Source organism: Ips typographus, linkage group LG6, assembly GCF_016097725.1.
Source record: "Ips typographus isolate SLU linkage group LG6, UJ_Ityp_2.0, whole genome shotgun sequence".
Classification (NCBI taxonomy): Eukaryota; Metazoa; Arthropoda; class Insecta; order Coleoptera; family Curculionidae; genus Ips; species Ips typographus.
In genome coordinates, this window is record NC_138427.1 from 11,394,081 (window position 1) to 11,408,218 (window position 14,138).

The 14,138-nt window shown below is 35.5% G+C and overlaps 3 protein-coding genes across 6 annotated transcripts; 2 read left to right on the top strand and 1 right to left on the bottom strand.

Moving 5' to 3' along the window:
• The first annotated feature begins 110 nt into the window (after positions 1-110).
• Positions 111-4,131, top strand: LOC145730121 (ionotropic receptor 93a-like). Its single transcript, XM_081981135.1, has 16 exons — positions 111-654; positions 709-861; positions 917-1,012; positions 1,066-1,215; positions 1,273-1,455; positions 1,506-1,708; positions 1,761-1,928; positions 1,980-2,204; positions 2,258-2,472; positions 2,677-2,872; positions 2,922-3,084; positions 3,147-3,367; positions 3,422-3,599; positions 3,652-3,730; positions 3,786-3,943; positions 3,999-4,131. Exons 1-16 carry the CDS (start codon positions 561-563, stop codon positions 4,097-4,099), a joined length of 2,583 nt encoding a protein of 860 aa, XP_081837261.1. The 5' UTR covers positions 111-560; the 3' UTR covers positions 4,100-4,131.
• On the bottom strand, positions 945-13,574 carry MED28 (mediator complex subunit 28). 3 transcript variants are annotated; one of them, XM_081981132.1, is made up of 9 exons: positions 13,380-13,574; positions 13,226-13,329; positions 12,861-13,170; positions 12,291-12,505; positions 11,247-11,412; positions 11,026-11,170; positions 2,369-2,485; positions 1,229-1,426; positions 995-1,177 (listed from the first exon to the last, which is right to left on the bottom strand). In XM_081981132.1, the coding sequence occupies exons 2-6, from the start codon at positions 13,322-13,324 to the stop codon at positions 11,136-11,138; spliced, it is 825 nt and encodes a 274-aa protein (XP_081837258.1). In that variant the 5' UTR covers positions 13,325-13,329; positions 13,380-13,574; the 3' UTR covers positions 995-1,177; positions 1,229-1,426; positions 2,369-2,485; positions 11,026-11,135. The 3 variants fall into 3 exon arrangements, with proteins under 3 accessions (XP_081837257.1, XP_081837258.1, XP_081837256.1); XM_081981131.1 differs by lacking the exon at positions 1,229-1,426 and having other exon boundaries at positions 945-1,177; XM_081981130.1 differs by lacking the exons at positions 995-1,177; positions 1,229-1,426; positions 2,369-2,485 and adding an exon at positions 9,443-10,904 and having other exon boundaries at positions 13,380-13,573.
• LOC145730116 (5'-3' exonuclease PLD3-like) lies at positions 4,304-9,391 on the top strand. 2 transcript variants are annotated; one of them, XM_081981124.1, is made up of 11 exons: positions 4,304-4,440; positions 4,887-5,084; positions 5,144-5,318; positions 7,479-7,573; positions 7,629-7,787; positions 7,848-8,028; positions 8,092-8,349; positions 8,408-8,476; positions 8,531-8,659; positions 8,717-9,022; positions 9,078-9,391. In XM_081981124.1, the coding sequence occupies exons 2-11, from the start codon at positions 4,915-4,917 to the stop codon at positions 9,339-9,341; spliced, it is 1,806 nt and encodes a 601-aa protein (XP_081837250.1). In that variant the 5' UTR covers positions 4,304-4,440; positions 4,887-4,914; the 3' UTR covers positions 9,342-9,391. The 2 variants fall into 2 exon arrangements, with proteins under 2 accessions (XP_081837250.1, XP_081837251.1); XM_081981125.1 differs by lacking the exons at positions 4,304-4,440; positions 4,887-5,084; positions 5,144-5,318 and adding an exon at positions 5,686-5,847.
• Positions 13,575-14,138: the final 564 nt, after the last annotated feature.

A 14,138-nucleotide genomic window follows, 5' to 3' on the forward strand; every position in this document is an offset into this window, starting at 1 on the left:
GTTTATTTGAGAAACTAACAAATATGTAACAAAGGCTTTTGAAGGAAGGGAATTAAAAACCTTTCCACCAATTTTTTGGAACTGTGCTCCAGATCAATAATGTCTAGATGTTCCGGAATTTCTAGAGGAGTACTTTAATTGCACTTCACGGAAGAGTAGCGTAAAACGTTTTATTTCATACTGTAAGTGGTAATAGTTATTTGATTCTTAGTTTTTGCGGTTTCACACAGACACCAAATTACGATACAGTATGAAATAAAATCATATTAATGCATAAATCACATAAGTAACAAATGAAAACAAATCTAAAATGTTACGCTCCCCTTAGGCAACAAATCCTCATCAATTTTTCACGGATAACCTTTGCGTTTCTTCAACGTTGACCTATATACCATTTACAACAAGTAGTTATTTCGTTCAAGTTTATTACACACACACCTGGGCACATACAATTTTGATTAGCGGTTTTCCAATTTCGGGATGTGCTACTACAGCGTTTTCTGGACACGAATGAGCTTTCATAAGCTCAAAAATACCGGAAGAATGTGCCAGAAAGTACGATGTTTGCGGGGTTTTTGATTTGTTTTGGACTGTTTTGTGTTAGGATTCGAGGTGAAATTTTTCCTTCTTTGATCACTACAAATGCTTCAATGGGTGAGACTTTCCAGAATCTTACTTGAATGGTTGTTGAAAGTTTTGAAATTTCAGTGATAGTGGTTGATAGGGAGTATTTGGCTGAGAATTATGACAGGATTCGAACAGGAATTGAAGAATATTTAGTGTTTGGTAAAAGGGAGATTTTAAAGCATACCGGTGTTAATGTTCTTGTGTCGTCTTGGCCGCGCATTAACGTTAAAAGAGGTGATACACTTAATTGTAGCACGTCATAACCAACTTGGTACTCAAAACATTTTAGATTTGAGTATTATACTGAGTATCACGTCTTGCGAGGAGACTTGGGACTTATTTAATGCTGCTGAAAGTGAACACTTACTACACGTAGCAATTTCCGGTTTGTAATTGTCCTCAATTAAGTAAACGTAAGGCTGACACTTAAAGTCGTAGAGCAAGACTGTGCCAGACTGCCTCAACGATCTGCTATTACCATCCCAATCATCGAAAGAGGACAGGAAACTCCACAACTACTTCTAGATTTGCGAACAACTGGAGTGTACACCTGGAAGAATATGGTTATTATTTACGATGGTAGCATATGTATAGAACGTACAGCTATAAAAAGTATAGTTTGGCTTGAATGTCAGTGATTTACAGCTAATGATTTGTTGATAAGAGTGATCAAGTCCATTACCAAACGAGTTAGCAATGTGGGAGCTTCAGGGATTTCAATGATTAGCTTGGAAGCCAAAGCTTTCGCGAATTCTAGTAGTGTTGAAGACATTTTGTCCAGGACTTTTTCTCAACTCATCTGGAGAAAACTCAGTAAAAATTTTATAGGTGATTGCAATTCATAGACTGAAATTCTGTATCTGTTGTGTTTTATGTAGTTGTAGCAAAATTTGAGTTGGTTGAAAAAATCATGCAGTACGCCAAACAGCAAAATTTAGTAGACACAAACACCCAATGGTTGTACGTTATATCGGACTCAAACGATACAATCAGAAATATGATGAGATTTAAGACAATGTTGAGAGAAGGTGACAATGTGGCTTTCATTTACAATAACACATCCACCAAGGATATTTGTGTGGTAAGATTGGAAACTTATTCACTTTAATAGTTTTTTAAAATAGATTTTTTAGGGTGGAATAGAGTGTCATATAAATGAAAGCTTGGCAGCTATTCTGCATTCCTTGGATCGAGCCTATGTGGAAGAATCAGAAATATCTCGCCAGTATTCTGATGAGGAATGGGAAGCGATTAGACCGTCGAAACTGGATAGGAAAACTTTTCTTCTTAGTCAAGTCCAGGTAAATCCTCAGCAACAGCTGCATTAACCGTAAAACGTTACAAATTTTCAGAAATACCTATTCGAACACGGTAACTGCGACAACTGTACGAAATGGAATTTTGCATCCGGTGAAACTTGGGGTAAAGAATACCAAACCCACGAGGACTTCTCCACAGTGGACATTATCCCAGTTGGGAGTTGGAGACCCAGTGACGGCCCTACGATGATCGACGCCCTTTTTCCCCACGTTGCTCATGGATTTAGACGCAGTAATTTACCACTAGTTTCCTTTCATGTGAGTTTCAACTTTATTGACCGAATTACACGATATAAGAGCTTGAATTGTAGAATCCTCCTTGGCAAATATTGAAAACCAACGCTTCTGGTGATGTAGTAGAGTTTAAAGGAATCGTGTTTGATATTATCCAGGAACTAGCAAAGAATTTGAATTTTACTTACACAGTTGAAGTGGTCCAAAGTCAAAATGTTACGTCAAAAGAAGGACATAAGACTGATGATGATTTTCTGGGGATACTTGAAAAGTCTTCAGTGTCGACATTCAGGTAAGCAGTATTTCTGAAAAGAAAAAACTTTTTGATTAAAGTCATTCTTGGTAAACCAATACCATAGGAGTAAATTAAACATTTGAGATCGACCTATTTAAGGCTAGTTTAAGCTGAGTTATAAATGTGACAGTCAAAACCAAACTCAGCCTAAACATCTAAGTCTATTACTTATGAAGCACCCCTATAATACGATATTTTTAGGGTTCCACAAGCAATTTTGGATATAGTACACAATAAATCAGCAATAATGGGCGCGTGTGCGTTTACCGTAACTGAACAAAACAAAAAAATTGTAAACTTTACAGACGCAATCAGCATCCAGCCTTATACTACTCTGGCAGCTCGCCCAAGGGAATTAAGCAGGGCTTTATTGTTTATATCACCTTTTGGAGGAGACGTACGTAATTTAACCTTCAACCACATTCTGCTAATTTTTTTTTAATTAGACTTGGTTGTGTCTTTCACTGACCATACTCTCAATGGGGCCCATACTGTTCTACATACACAAGTACAGTCCAGTTTATGAGTATAAAGGGATTAGCAAAAAGGGCGGTTTGACCACAGTGCAAAACTGTATCTGGTATATGTATGGGGCTTTATTGCAGCAAGGTAAATATTTGCATAGAAATCGAATTTTTTTAATCAGCACAATTTCCATCACATGTCAAAAGGTGGGATGCATTTACCTTATGCAGATAGCGCCCGTATTATAGTAGGCGCCTGGTGGCTGGTAGTTTTGGTAATTGGTACCACCTATTGCGGAAATTTGGTGGCTTACTTGACATTTCCTAAGATGGAAGTGGCCATTTCCACTTTAGAAGACTTGGTTTCTAGAAAACAATCGGTCACGTGGAGCTACGCTGAAAACAGCTACTTCGAAGCAGTTATAAAGGTTTAACAATTAAAAATGTTGACTTTGGATCCTACTACTACGGAGCAGTTCTAGGATACGCAAGACTATACGTACAAAACGATTTTTCAAAATGCCCATCAAATATCCAATAAACGTTACATGCTGGAGGAAATTAAAGCGGGCAGGCACGTCTACATGGATTGGAAAATTAAACTCCAATACGTTATCAAACAGGCTTTTTTAGAGGACGATCAGTGCAGTTTCTCTTTAGGTTTTGCTAACCTGGATGTCAGTGAATTGGTAATGACTAAGCTTTCTTGCAGGTTCAGATAAATTTTTCGAGGAGCATATTGCGCTTATTGTAGCCCCGGACACACCATACTTGAGTAAAATTAACGAAGAGTGAGTAAATTTCAACAAACTAAACCAAACGACGCTCAAACTAAAAAAATTACAGAATCAAGCGTTTACACCAAGTGGGTTTAATCCAAAAGTGGCTTGAGGACTATTTACCCAAAAAGGACAGATGCTGGAAAAAGCAAAATACCCTGGAAGTCAATAATCATACAGTAAACTTAGATGATATGCAAGGAAGTTTTTTTGTTCTGTTAATAGGTAACAATATTAACAATTCTAATCTTCAAAGTATACTTTTTTGAATAATGTATAGGTTTCTGTATTGCCTTGCTGGTAATTTTGGTTGAAAAAGTGTGGAAGCGAATAATGACTAACAGAAAAAATAAAACTGTGGTGAATCCATTCGCTTTGTAAGGTTTGAATATAGTTGAATAAAACATGTTTTAGAGGCCTGTGTTTATACTTTAAAGTAAATTAATGTTAAGGAAAATAACTCATTTGGCGCCTCAAAAATGTAGAAAAAAAATCCGCGCATGTGGACTCAAACCCCTGTTAAAGGAATCGTTTAGCCGCCTGAAAAATGTAGAACTAATCAATGTTGTAGTATTTAACCGGCAATGCAGGGCAAGGGTTAGTTTAACGTTATTACGGGAAAACTTCACTTTATTTAGGATTTAAGGAGAAAAGTGAACTTTATTACCACCCATATTGTTTAGGTTATTTTGCACCCTTTGTGCCTATACCTGTTGTAGAAGGTAAGTGCTTTTAAATGTTTATTTAAATATTTTGCTCTAGACACAATCTGCAAAACAAAATTATTAAATTCCTAGTATTGTAATAAAGTAATAATATATTAAAATAAATTAGCTGGATACAATCAACCTAATAGCCGTTGCGTGTATGAAATTCTTTGAGGATTTATTATTGTTGATGCAGAATTAAAAACCTTGACTCCTATCGAACACCTGCAATCGATATTGGGTGAAAGTTGAGGGTGTAAAAGTTGGAAGTTGGAATTATCTTTTGTTTAATTAAGGTAGAAAAAAACCACAAAACATGTTATTGCATGCAAGTCAAAGTAAACTAGAGTTATGGATTTTTACCCTGTAATCAAGGGCAATAAAGAAATTTCCAGTAATTTTCCTGTTCCAAGAATCAAGGCTTTCAATTATTTTGTTGCTAACTTTTTTGAATTTTTCAGCTTACAATTCTGTGATATATTTATAGTAATGCCCAAACGTTGTTGGGAGCAATTAGGGGAGCGGAGGGCTCCAAAAGAAAGACACGTGCAAGATGGGCTTTTTCAAATAGCTTCGCAAACTTGCAGTTTATTTATGCAAATTAATAATACGAATAATATCAATTACGGCGACAATAATGCGAATATACAACTAAACGGGTATGTTGTTTCGTGAAAAAAATCCAGGTTTCCAGGTAGGAATAAATGTTTGCATGTAGGTCAAGGACTCCCTTTTCGGAACCGAGTTACGCGGCTCAGAATAATAGAGCCAGACCATCAAGTTCTGGCCGATCCGATTCGGATAGAGAACAATTGGTGGTTTTAATACCGCCAAAACACGAAAATAAACGATTATCTCAGCACAGTGGGTTTTTTGGTAAACCACGATTGTCGGTAAGTGAACTAAATAATTATAATCAAGCACAATCATAATAAAATAATTAATTATCCTGATCTGAGAAGGCTCAATACTGGTTTCAGTTGTTTTAAAAATGAGGAATGCACCTAACCTCTAGCATCTTCTAGACTTTTGCTTTGTCAAGCATAGACTAGACCTAAAATAACAATTGCTAAATCAACATTCTCTCATGAAATTAAAAAAAAAACAAATGTAAATTTGTATATAGGGTGTCTTAAAAAATATTTACTACTTTTTTGAGAGCTGATACTTACAGATTATTCCTTATACTTTGAATGTAGGATTTGGTGCATTGACTAGAAGAAATGTGGCAACAATGCATTTCAAACTTCTAATTAGATAGTTGGATACTTTATCATATCAGGTGTGAGGTGTCATTGTTGCTATGTTTATAAACAAAGAGTTTTATATCATATCAAAAAGATAATACGTAACCCAAATCAAAATTAATGTGATTGAAAGTCTATTAAAATGAAGCTCAAAGTACAGACTGAATATAAAAAGGTACATAAACCTAGTATTTCATAGTGTAAAGAAAAGTGGTGTCTCTTGCTATAAATGTAAGGTTCCTGGTTCTAATCTAAGTTCCTCACTAAACATTTCACTACTAAGTTTCTCATTATAGCCCTGCTTACTAAAGGATCATAACATTTTGTTGTGTATTAATTAATACATAATAAAATCAGATTACCACAGCCAATATGTCTTTCAATATTCTTTGTCTTACTTACTTACTTTCAAATACATTCTTACTCAGTTTTATTACTGTTTTGGTAGTAAACAGTATTCCTTGCTGTCCCAGCTTTTGTCAGTTTTGGGCTGCTGAGATCCTTCTATGCTTTCTTAATTTCTGGTTGAAAATCATACAAGAAATACAACCACACCTTTAATGGCAGATTGCCAACAGATTGAATTGAAAGACAAAGTTACAGGATGTAAGTTAAGGTTTTAACTATGACATTTTAAATTTTTTAGGTCATAGTTTGTGTTTGGTCGAAAAAAGCAGCTTTTTGCTTACTGCTTTTTCTTGACAAATCACAAACTATATGAACAAACACTGTGTAAATGTAAACTTACCATTTCTTACATTATTCAAAACTTAACTTAGCTGAAGCTAGTGTTCAATATTTTAATTGTTAGAGCAGGGTAGGTAAGTTTTATAAACTTTTCCACTAGTACTACAAAACTTTACCATTTTGACCTTCTATTGTTTGAATAGTACTAAAAATACTGCCTTTAAGCTCAGTTTTAAGGTGCTAACCATTTTAGCACCAAATTAATTCAGTTAAGGCAATATATCTACTGACCTAATGCATCTCTAAACTAAACTCTCAATACACTTTATGATTGTAAGGCCTGCGCTGGGACTCCATGTGATGTAAGTAGAGTGGAATTTTATATGTTTTTATTTTTATATTTTATTTTATTTTATATTATATATTCTAAGTGTAAGACATTCTATGCACAAAGACTTAGAAAGCCAAAACATGGCTAAAATTAGAGACCTTTGAAGTGCCAAATTCACGCAATGTTGTGGCTTTCTACCGGTTTGAGCACAAAAGGCCCAATACCTAAAATATAATAGACAAATAGAATTTTACTCTACCTACATTACAGGGAGTCTCAGTACTGGTTTGTTTTCCTCAATATCCAGACACTGGACCAATATTCTATGGGGGTAATGTGTGTTGGGTGGGTAAAGCAGACCAGACACAAGGAAAATCCACTGTATTAACCAGTAGGTATGAAACAAACTGCCTAAACAGTACAAATCTCCAAAATTAAAGTATCTACACCAAAAATCACTTACCTGTTGTGGAAAAATCACGACATTAAATACAAAAAAACACTTTTTACTAGTTTTTTCCTAGAAAAAGAGACATGAAACATAAAAGTTTAATAAAACAACTGAAAAATGACAAAATTATAAATATAAAACAATAATTTGACATTGTTGACACTGATGACAGCTGTCGGGCTCTGTAATTCCCCGGACTGGTGGCGTCCTCTAACATCAATATGACTGCATCTTAATGTAGGACAAGGCCAACATTTTTAATAATTTGAATAAAACCCAAAATAAAAACAAAACGTTGAAAAACCTTTACAATTAAAACGTTGTATGCAATTTTCAGACTGTTCCCGAAACGCCAACGTCTCTAATTCCTCCAGAACAAGAGTTGTGGGCGCAAACCTATTCGATAACAGACCATGATGGCAGTCCTGATAGGTCGGTAATTACTTAAAAGTGAATTTTTTTTATATAAATGGGATTATTATTGCAGGTGGGGTGCAAAAAACAAATGGTGTCGACCCTCGTGCATCCCAATTACGATTATATGCACACTTATCTTCCTTGTAGTGTTGTTGCCCGTTTTAGATCACGCTACTGAAAAAGCTTTACAGAAACTCAACCGTTTTGAACCTAGTTGTAATTCATGTAGGTGAGTATAGCCCGCCTTTATAACCCCTAAAAGCTTATACAACATTGAATTTTTTTCCAGATTATCATTAGTAGAAAGTATACCAGAAGGTTTGGTGTTTAACGACTCCTCTGTAAGTCACGCATCAACGTTTGATGTGTGGTTGAGTCTTATAAACAATGCACAGAAATCTATTGATATTGCTTCCCTATACTGGACGCTCAGGCAGTCCGAGGTCTATCCTGATCCTTCTTCCATTAAGGTATAGTTGGATCGGCCAGAATTACAAATTTGCTTTTTGTTTGAATGACAAATCCTAATTCAGGGTGAAAAGATCTTCCAAGCTCTACTAAAAGCGGGCACTGACCGCGGAGTCACCATTAGAATCGCACAAAATGCACCTACTCAAAATTACCCCAACGTGGACACTGAATTCTTGGTAAAACGGAAAGCTGCGCAGGTGCGCAGTTTGAACTTTGTGAAAATTTTGGGTGGTGGAGTTTTACACACAAAAATGTGGATAATTGATCGACAACACGTTTATATTGGGAGCGCTAATATGGATTGGAGGTCTTTAACTCAGGTAATTTTGAGCAAAATTAAAGTTCATCTCAGTGTTAGTCACAATTGGTTTTATTTAGGTGAAGGAACTGGGAGTCAGCATAACGAATTGTTCTTGTATAGCAGAGGATGCCTCCAAAATCTTTGAAGTACTTAATTTTTTACTCATTTGAACTATTAGTAACAAAAGTATTGATGCGTAGGTTTACTGGACTATCGGGGAAAACAACTCAATCCCAGCTCAATGGCCGGACACTTTAAAAACAAACTTTAATATGAACTCCCCTTTAAATATGGTGTTGGAGAATGAAACTTTCCAAACCTTTCTAACCGTGAGTTAATAATCGGCATTAATTGATTTTTAAGTACATAAACGTGGTAAATTCCAGAGTTCACCGCTTCCTTTTAACCCCGCCGGTCGTACTAACGATATCGACGCCTTAACAAATGTAATCAAACACGCGGAGAAGTTTGTTTACATTGCCGTAATGGACTATTTCCCTTTAATGATCTACACGCCCAAAAAAGTGTTTTGGCCAGTCATTGACAACGCTTTGAAAAGTGCTGCTATTGACCACAAAGTTAAAGTGAAACTGTTGATTAGTAAATGGAATCACTCGCGGCCAGCCGAAGATAACTTTTTAAAGAGTTTGGCTGATGTTAGTAAAGCTTACCCAGGAGTTTCCATTGAAGTGGTAAGTAAAAAAAGTCAACGATAACAAGAGAGAGAGAGTTTGTGTAATTTTGCAGCGCCGTTTTGTGGTGCCAGCTAATAATGAACAAAGAAAAATTCCTTACGCCAGAGTGAACCACAACAAGTACATGGTGACCGATAATACGGCTTTTATAGGGACTTCTAATTGGTCGGGGGACTATTTTACGGATACCGCAGGGGTGACGTTTGTTTTGCACGACCCTGTATTCGATCGGGCTGTGAATCACACGACAATCAGAAGCGAGTTGCAAGCGGTTTTCGAACGCGATTGGTACTCCGAATACGCCCATTCATTGTAATAATAATCATTTGGTGGCCTTATCAAATTAATATAATCCAATTTCTTAAATGTGTAGTTTTCATTTTGGAATCGGGACCGGTGGAAGGCAAAATATAGAAGTCACCTCTAACTAGTCATTTATTAAATATTTGATATCACAATTTTGAAATTCGGAAACGTTACAAATAACAAGTCACATTCATCTTCCTATATAGAGTATTACACAATGCAATTGGGGTACTATATACAAAAGCCACCAAGCGTGTGAATTTATTGCAGTACTGTGTTTTGTCCTGTTCTTGACTTTAATATTGTCAGATCTATACACAAAGCCACCCATGTTTTTCAGATCCATGACTGAACGTTCTAATTTTTTACTACAACCCTGTAGTTTTCTAGCTAGAAAAGCAAATTTGCAGTTAGTACGTTCAAATCGTTAAATCCATTAGGGCTTATTAACGCATAACATATTACTTTTAAATTTCTTTTCGTATATTCGAGTAGTCAATAATTAAAAACAAAACTTTTTAAGGTGAGCTTTTCAAAAACGCTTAGGTTCACACTCTACAGGGTGATTCAGGTTTTAGTACGCAAATTTTAACCTTCTACGGCCAAAAATAATCCCAGTTTGCTCTATAAACTATATCCCGGAAATGCGTCTTTCAGGAAATACAAGAAGGTTGCCAATTTTACGAGCAGTCAATTCTTTAGTCCAACATTGCAAAAAATGCATTGCAAAGTCCAAGGATACCATTTTAAACAATTATTATAATTTTTTATCAATATAATTTTTTATAGGCGTTTTGAAAAAAAATGAATTTTGTGTTTTTTTTTATAAAACTTCAACACCCTGTATTTCCTGAAAGACGCATTTCTGGGATATAGTTTATAGAGCAAACTGGGATTATTTTTAGATGTAGAATACGTGGTTAAAATTTATGTACTAAAACCTAAATCACCCTGTATATACGCTCTTCCGTTATTTTGTATACCATTAGCACGTAGAGCTTGGTACATCCACATTACAGAGGTGACCAAATTTCTTACCTTGTACCTACCTACTTTTCTCCTATCACCCTGTGTTTAGTTTATTCAAAACTAAAATAACTAGGTATAACGATTTTTGATATCAACTTACCTAAATACTAGATTGACTGAATAGTGCTACTGATTTTGTCTATATAAATGCGACTATAAATATGGTGCCTTAAAAACTAATTTAATTATTTGCCTAACTATATTGACATACATCCACTTCAAAGACATTCTTCTGGAGTACACAATAAATAATTAAATGCAGTGTATTAGATTATTAATCTCGTTTGAACTCTTAATAAGGTATAATGTGTAATTATTGGTGTGGAATACATTAAGAACATTGTCTTATATACGAGAGTGCAACTTATACTAAGAGATTATTTGTTCCCAAATACTGAATTTGATTTAATCCTCGTACTTTAAATAACGACAACTTTTAACATTTCGATGTAGATCCAATTTGTAAAGATAGAAAACTTGCGTTTAATTGCTAGTGTCTTCTAGATAATAGGGAGACCCTGAAAGGTAGTAGTACGAGGCAATTCTGTAAACAAACATACTGTGTGGTTTTAATGTAGTTGATAACTCTAAAATGTGTTTTAAAACGATTGTGATCTAGTGGGTTGTAGTATCTTTAGTTTGTGTGGCAAAAAATAAAAACTTACGGATCTGGTATAGGCTAGGGCGACAGATAATCGGGGGTCAAGCTCGAAGTGCCTCGCCCGCGGCCTCGGCCTCGGCCCCTTCCTCTTCCTCGACCTCTGCCTCGTCCGCGTCACCTACGTCCATCCGTCAAGCCCCCTACATAATCTTTCAAAGACGTAAATATTCAAAAAAATGTCCTGCTAATGTTAAAATACTAAAGCACAGTCATTTAAACACTTACCTATGTTACTAGTGGTTTTTTCCAAATAAGCCAAAGGGCCCTGAAGCATTCCACCTGGACCACCTTGAGCAAAAGGGCCTGACTGCCCCAGGCCCTGCACAAGCATAGTTTGATGCGGTGACAGCATACCAGGACCGACCGTACCTCCGCTTAAACCAGGAGGGACCTTAACAAATCACAAAATAACCATTTTAATAAAATACATAATCTTAACTTTACAACATATTTAAAAAGTATGTATATTTGTTAACCAACCCTCCTGGTTTCTGCACGTTAAGTTTGCGACGTTTCAGGTATAAAGCAAAAGCATTAAACTCCAAAAATAATTTATTCACCTCTAAATTTCACAAAAATATATATTTTGAAATCAATCGATTTTACTGCTAGGAAGTAAGTTTTTTAATTGTTATGTCTTTTAGTTTTTTCTTTAGTAAGCATTTGGGTAGGCAACAATGTGTAAAATTCAACAAGTAGGACTTACACTGAAAAGCTTAGAAGATAATAGTATATTATGCATCCATAGTAGTCACTAAAAATTGGCTCGCGTAATGGAAAAGACCTTGAGAGTTAGTATACAAATATACCACCAAGGAAATCTATGCTTATCAAACAGTGTAGTTTTTTAATAGTAATATATGCAAAAGGTGTCCCAAAAAAACAAACAAATAAATTAACAGTTAGAGGCAAAAACACTATTAAACATTATAGAAAATGGCAACAAAACAAGAGTAGAAACATTAGGGAGTCTTTGTACAAAGGGACACCCTGTAAGCTTCACTATAAACATCCTGTAAACTGTAAACACACTTCTAATTTTTGGCAAGATAATTTTAGCATACTAAACCAAATAACTGGACTTTTCTTTAAAAATAATAACCTTCTTGCTAATTTCTACTAATCAGTACCTAAAATTCCAATTCTACTACATATATTTTTTTTAGGAAGAAAAGAGCACCCAGCTATTAAATATCCCAAAAATAAAATATTATTGTCTAATAGTTACTCATAAAAACAAAATAAAAAGCAAATTCACCGTCTATCTACCTGCATCTGTTGGATTTGCTGCATTTGTTGCATTTGCTGTTGTTGTGGCACCTGCAATTGTTGATGCTGTTGCATCTGTTGCTGCTGGTGCAACTGTTGCATTGATGCAGGTATATTAGGCATCATTTGACTACCTGACTGAATACCTGGAAGATTGGCAACTGGGGAAGGTGGTATTGAACCACTTGAACCTGCTCCTGATGGTGTAGTGCCACCTGCAATAATTTTTTCCTTAAACAGGTTTTACACCAAAAGTTTTAATTCAAATTGGAAACATATTTATTTTATCAAATTTTATGCCTCAAATAAATTCATAAACTTCTTGAAACATAAAGTGATTTGATTTTACACTTATCAAACTTTGAAAACAGTTTGACCAACAAAACCAAGTGAATTGAGTGTTCTTACTTGTTTGTCTGGTATTTTTTATATTTAAATTTTGAAATTTCATAATCATCCTGAATACTGTGTTTATGTATTGAATTCTGCAAAATGGCAACTTTGATCAAATAAGTTGTATGAAAATAGAACACACTTAACACCTTCTTGGTTACAGTTTGCAAGTCTTACCAGTTTGTGCAGGACTTTTAGCATAGCTGTGTAGGTCTCCTAGTAGGTTTTGCCACACTGTAATTTTCTCATAATGCCTCTTCAGCAGCTCATCTTTTCTAACCAACTCCTGGCGCAGTTCATTAATATCCTCTTTAACATTCATTTCAGGTTTAAAGGCTGAGAGTAGGAACCGTTTTTGTAGGAAGAACGCCTCCATTTGTCTGGCTAAGTCTATGAATCTGTGCATGGTGTGTTCTACTTCAACTTTGATTTCATCCTTATCAGTGGTGGGCACTGCATCTTCTTTGGTTAGAACATTTAGGCATGACTGTAATTAGGGTAAAATGTAAATGGGAAACAAATGTGTGGTGGAAGTAACTAACCTGGAAAGCTTCCTCAAATTCATCTACCAAATTTCCACTGCCATTTGTTGGGGTGGCCATAGCTGAGACTGGTGGCGAGGGCTCTTTTAAGGGATTCATAATTTCTGTTTAAAAAGTAGTAAAAGATTGTGTAGGCCTTTTTAATTTCGTTTACCTTGCGTTTTAAGAGGAGTTTCCTAGTAGCACTTTAACGTACAGTTACACATTTGCAAAAAAGCACATTTTCAGGTGTAACTTTACTAAAAATTCGATGCAGGAAGGGCTTTAGGGTATTGATTTTTGCGATTTCATGAAAGGAAATGATTTTTGTTGATTTTTTCCTCAATCAAACTCAAATGTAGAATGTCAATTGTCAAATGTCAAATTCAGCAGCGTCAATGTCAAATGTCACCGCACAAAGCTGGGCATCATTGCCAAGCTTCAGCAGTGTTGCCATACTAGTAAAAAAATACACATTTAACGGTGATTTTTTTCATCTTAACAAACTATGCCTGGATGGTTGAAATTTAGTCAAATTTGCCAACTAAAAATAATTAAAACTACTTTTAGTTTGTACAGCCAGCACGTCACCGAATAAATTAAAACCACCCTCCATATAGGACGGTATGCAAATTCGGAACGGTAATAACAACACTTGACGCCTTAATTATTGCGCAATAAATTACTTAGCCTGGGGCTAATGTTGGGGGAAGGTCCGACTCGGCGGGTAATCCGGCTCTACGGCAGCTTATCCGCTTTCCTAAATCCTGTCTTCCGGTCTCATTATGCTGCACGGTGGGATTCCCGATATTGTTTTCTTGATTACGTGACTTTCTCTGCTTACGTAAACCGACAATGATTACAAAATTCCATCAAAATGTCTCCCAAAAAGTATTTGTTAATAAGATGCAGAAAGGGTTGATATACAATATGA